General features: G+C 33.5%; 1 protein-coding gene across 1 annotated transcript in view; it reads right to left on the reverse strand.

Annotated features, from left to right (window-relative positions):
• Nucleotides 1-3,286, reverse strand: part of LOC106748758 — a gene marked incomplete at its 3' end in the record, with an annotated part of 9,521 nt that extends 6,235 nt beyond the window's left edge. The window contains exon 1 of the mRNA XM_014627606.1: nt 3,156-3,286. Coding sequence (XP_014483092.1) covers nt 3,156-3,286 — 131 coding nt within the window. The remainder of the gene's footprint in view (nt 1-3,155) is intronic.
• Nucleotides 3,287-3,557: the final 271 nt, after the last annotated feature.

The following is a 3,557-nucleotide window of genomic DNA, read 5'->3' on the forward strand; positions in this document are numbered from 1 at the left end:
CGTATTCTCCCCAAACGCTTGGTTTATGTTGCGTGCAGCTTTTGCAGCACTATTACCAAGTTTGTACTCATATAAGAAAATGACGCGAATGTCGGCAGAATTCATATCGGTAATAAACTCAAAAGAAATAAAAAAGGGAAGACCTTCGAGAAAACCTATTTTGTTGAAATGAGTCTCTGGCAATGGACAATACGAGTATGAATGAGGTTATGCCAAATACAAAAGTATAACGAAAACAGGGTAGGAAAACGTCCGCATGTAAAGAGAATCCGACATTTCATACGCACCAACCTAATAGTATAGCCATTTTCACTTCAGTTTTTTTATTTGTCAAATTGCAATAATGCATGATGAGACAAAGCACATTAGCTAAAAACGTTTGCCAGTTATTGTAGTTAAATTTTTTGAATATGGAATGGCTAAGGATGGTACTTATTCCCATTTCGTCAAACATGCTCAAACAAAAAAAGCCCATTTGACAGCGCTAGATTTTTCAACTGAATTTCTAGATAAATCAATTAAACTAAGTAAATTTTCTTCATTTAATTCGAGCAATAATTTTGGTCTGAACGAAGATTAATTTATTATATTATTACTATGGGTTGAATTGCTGAAATTTCCAGACAAATATATCGATGGGATAAAAAGAGCACGCGTGTGGCATAATAGACAGCGCACGTGTCTGCTGTACTAGAGCTTCCAGGTCCGCTTCCAGGAAGAACCAAAATATTTTCATACATTGTGTCTCTTTTCAGATGATTGGCAAATCACCGAGAGTATCTTTGCCACGAGAATCTCAAAACTGTGGTTCGAAATCGGCTTATCGGTTAAACAGTAGGCGTTAAACAGTAGATCTTATACTTGTTTATAATCCGCGTATATATAACAACATACATACATATATACATTTGAGTATTGGACAACGGCGAAAGATGTTATAAAACTGACATATATTAGGTGCTTGAATTAATTATCTTCCTTGGCTAACAGAAATCAGTAGTTGTGTTATTTCAACATAACCGAAAGTGACTGTTGATATATATGAAAGTACTGTCAATAGACTTTAATAATCAGTGATATTAAATCGTAGTGCAAAGAACACAATTTTTTATTACATTAAAGATGTCGGGTTTCGTACAAAAAAAGGAACATTTGCGGGAAGCATTACTTTTCTGCCTCGAAAAGTGCCCGTAGATCGTCAATTTATATGAAGGGTAAAAAACAGGAATGCAGCATTAAAGAGGAATATCAGCAGTTATAGAGAAATATCAGTAACCAACACAATTAGTAGAATATACAGAAAGATTTTAACCCATTAATTAATTAGCCCAAACGACGCGAATTTTAAGTAACTTTCACCGAGTTTTTTTTAATGGTATTGGTCTACAAAAAAATTTCACAGGCTCTTTTCCGACGTAAAATTTCATGTTCTTTCAGAATCCGAGGTCAAAATTGCGATTAACCCTTAAAGAAAAAAAATATAGCCGATTTAAACATGAAAAACGTGAAAATTTTCGAAACATTTTTTTTCTGAATTTTTTTGCAATGATACCGCAAAGGTATCATCTTTTAATCATGATCAGAGGTGATCATGGGGGTTGAAGATTAACAGGAAATTTTTATATTAATAGTGAATCGCTTATTTTTCACAAAATGGCGTCGAGAATGTGAAAATTTTATTAAAATCTTAACTTATCATTTTCTTGAAAACTATATACTTTAGGAAAAAGTTGCTAAGATTAATAATGTCTTAGAATTAGTCAAGGAACACTCTCAAATTTTTTCAGAAATTTTGCAGACAATTTTTGATTTTCTGATAAATTCGGGAAATCCAATTTTCCAAAAATATCTTTAAAAATTCTGAAAAAATTTAAGAGTGTTCCCTGACAGATTCTAAGACATTTTTGTTCTTAGCAATTTTTGCCCAAAGTCTATAGTTTTTGAGAAAAAAATTCTTTTCTCCTTCAATTTGGCAAAAAAAATCATTTTTATGTATACAAACGTGTATACCTACGGACATGTGTCTTTCTTTAATTTCTCTCTCTCTCTCTTCTTCATTTTCTCGTCTTTTATGTATGTACATGTGTTTGTGTGCAAAGGCTTATACATTGTTTTTTTTCTACTCTTAACGTCATCCAAAGACAACGGCGCGGACGTTGTAGAAATTTGTCTCTTTTGGGGTGCTTTTTTTGTGAGTCCCCTTGCCTCTCACGTTACGGAGTGCTTCTTTTCCGTGAGTCCCCTTGCCTCTCACGTTACGGGGTGCTTTTTTCCCGTGAGTCCCCTTGCCTCTCACGTTACGGGGTGCTTTTTTTCCGTGAGTTCCTTTGCCTCTCACTTGTACAGAACTTCTATCAGTGCTTTTTTGCCCAACAATTATTGCAAACATACAAATTACATTCTTTACAAATAATCTTTGTTCTTATTGGACAGATTTCAATTGAACACCTTTTCAATATGCCGCTACTAGATCGTGTATGAATTATTTGACTTTTTTGTTGACTTTTTTGAATATAATATTTAGCAATCGAAATCGTGAACTCTTTTATTCCAACTTTTTTGTTTCCATCATGAACAGCATTGAAAATTACAAGAGCATTTGTAATGGATGCCTGTATAAGTCTCATAAAAATGACCTATGTCCATTTTTTGGATTGTATACTTGGAAGTACATTATTGCAGTGTCCATCATGCACGTCAACACCTCCCATAAATTTGTTATATAGATGAAAAGCTTGCGGAAAAAGTACTTCAATTTTAGATCGAGCCTCTGAACTGTATCTTCTTGAAGTTGATAGTGGAGTTATACCTGCAGCAGTTGAAGCTATTGAAACGGGCTTTGAATCCATGATGGTGATAAAATTTATGCCACTATTTAGATCATGCTTTACAATATAAGTTTCTCGTGGAGCCTTCTTATCAAGCACATTATTTTCTTTGACTGAGATTATCTCTGATAGTACCAGTGCGTTTCAAACGTAATTTCTGCAAATGTAAAATCAAATCCATATTCGTAAAAAAATTATCAAAATACAGATGAAACTCAGGGATTTTATTATAATTTATTATTTGAAACAAAGGTTGTAATAAATTCAATACTACGCGAGAACCTAAAGCGCATTTTGCTAATTTATTCCCGATCTGATAATTCTTACCGCAATAAAGATCTAAATTCAGTAGATAGCCGTCCAACCAAAGTGCATAAGCCCCAAAATTTCAAACCAAATCTTATTGGTTTCCCACGAATAAATTGTTTCAATACAGTTTTTGCATAAGACTTGGCCATCATTTCGTCAATAGATAAAGCAGTTTTCCATATTCCGAATTTTAGGATGTTGTTTTGGAAAAGTTTCAACAGCGAACGAACGCGCCACCCTTTATCATTTGGATCCTCGTCTTTAGCTTTTGAATATTTTATTTTAGACTTGATTTCTTCAAACTTATTGCGAGACATTGCAGAAGAAACAATTTCACAAGATAAAAACGGATCAGATGACCAATAATCTCTCTGAGACTTTCTTTTATTGAATGAACTAAAAATAACTATACCCATGAAA

This window comes from Dinoponera quadriceps, unplaced genomic scaffold, assembly GCF_001313825.1.
Source record: "Dinoponera quadriceps isolate SergipeBrazil2010 unplaced genomic scaffold, ASM131382v1 scaffold3154, whole genome shotgun sequence".
Taxonomy (NCBI): domain Eukaryota; kingdom Metazoa; phylum Arthropoda; class Insecta; order Hymenoptera; family Formicidae; genus Dinoponera; species Dinoponera quadriceps.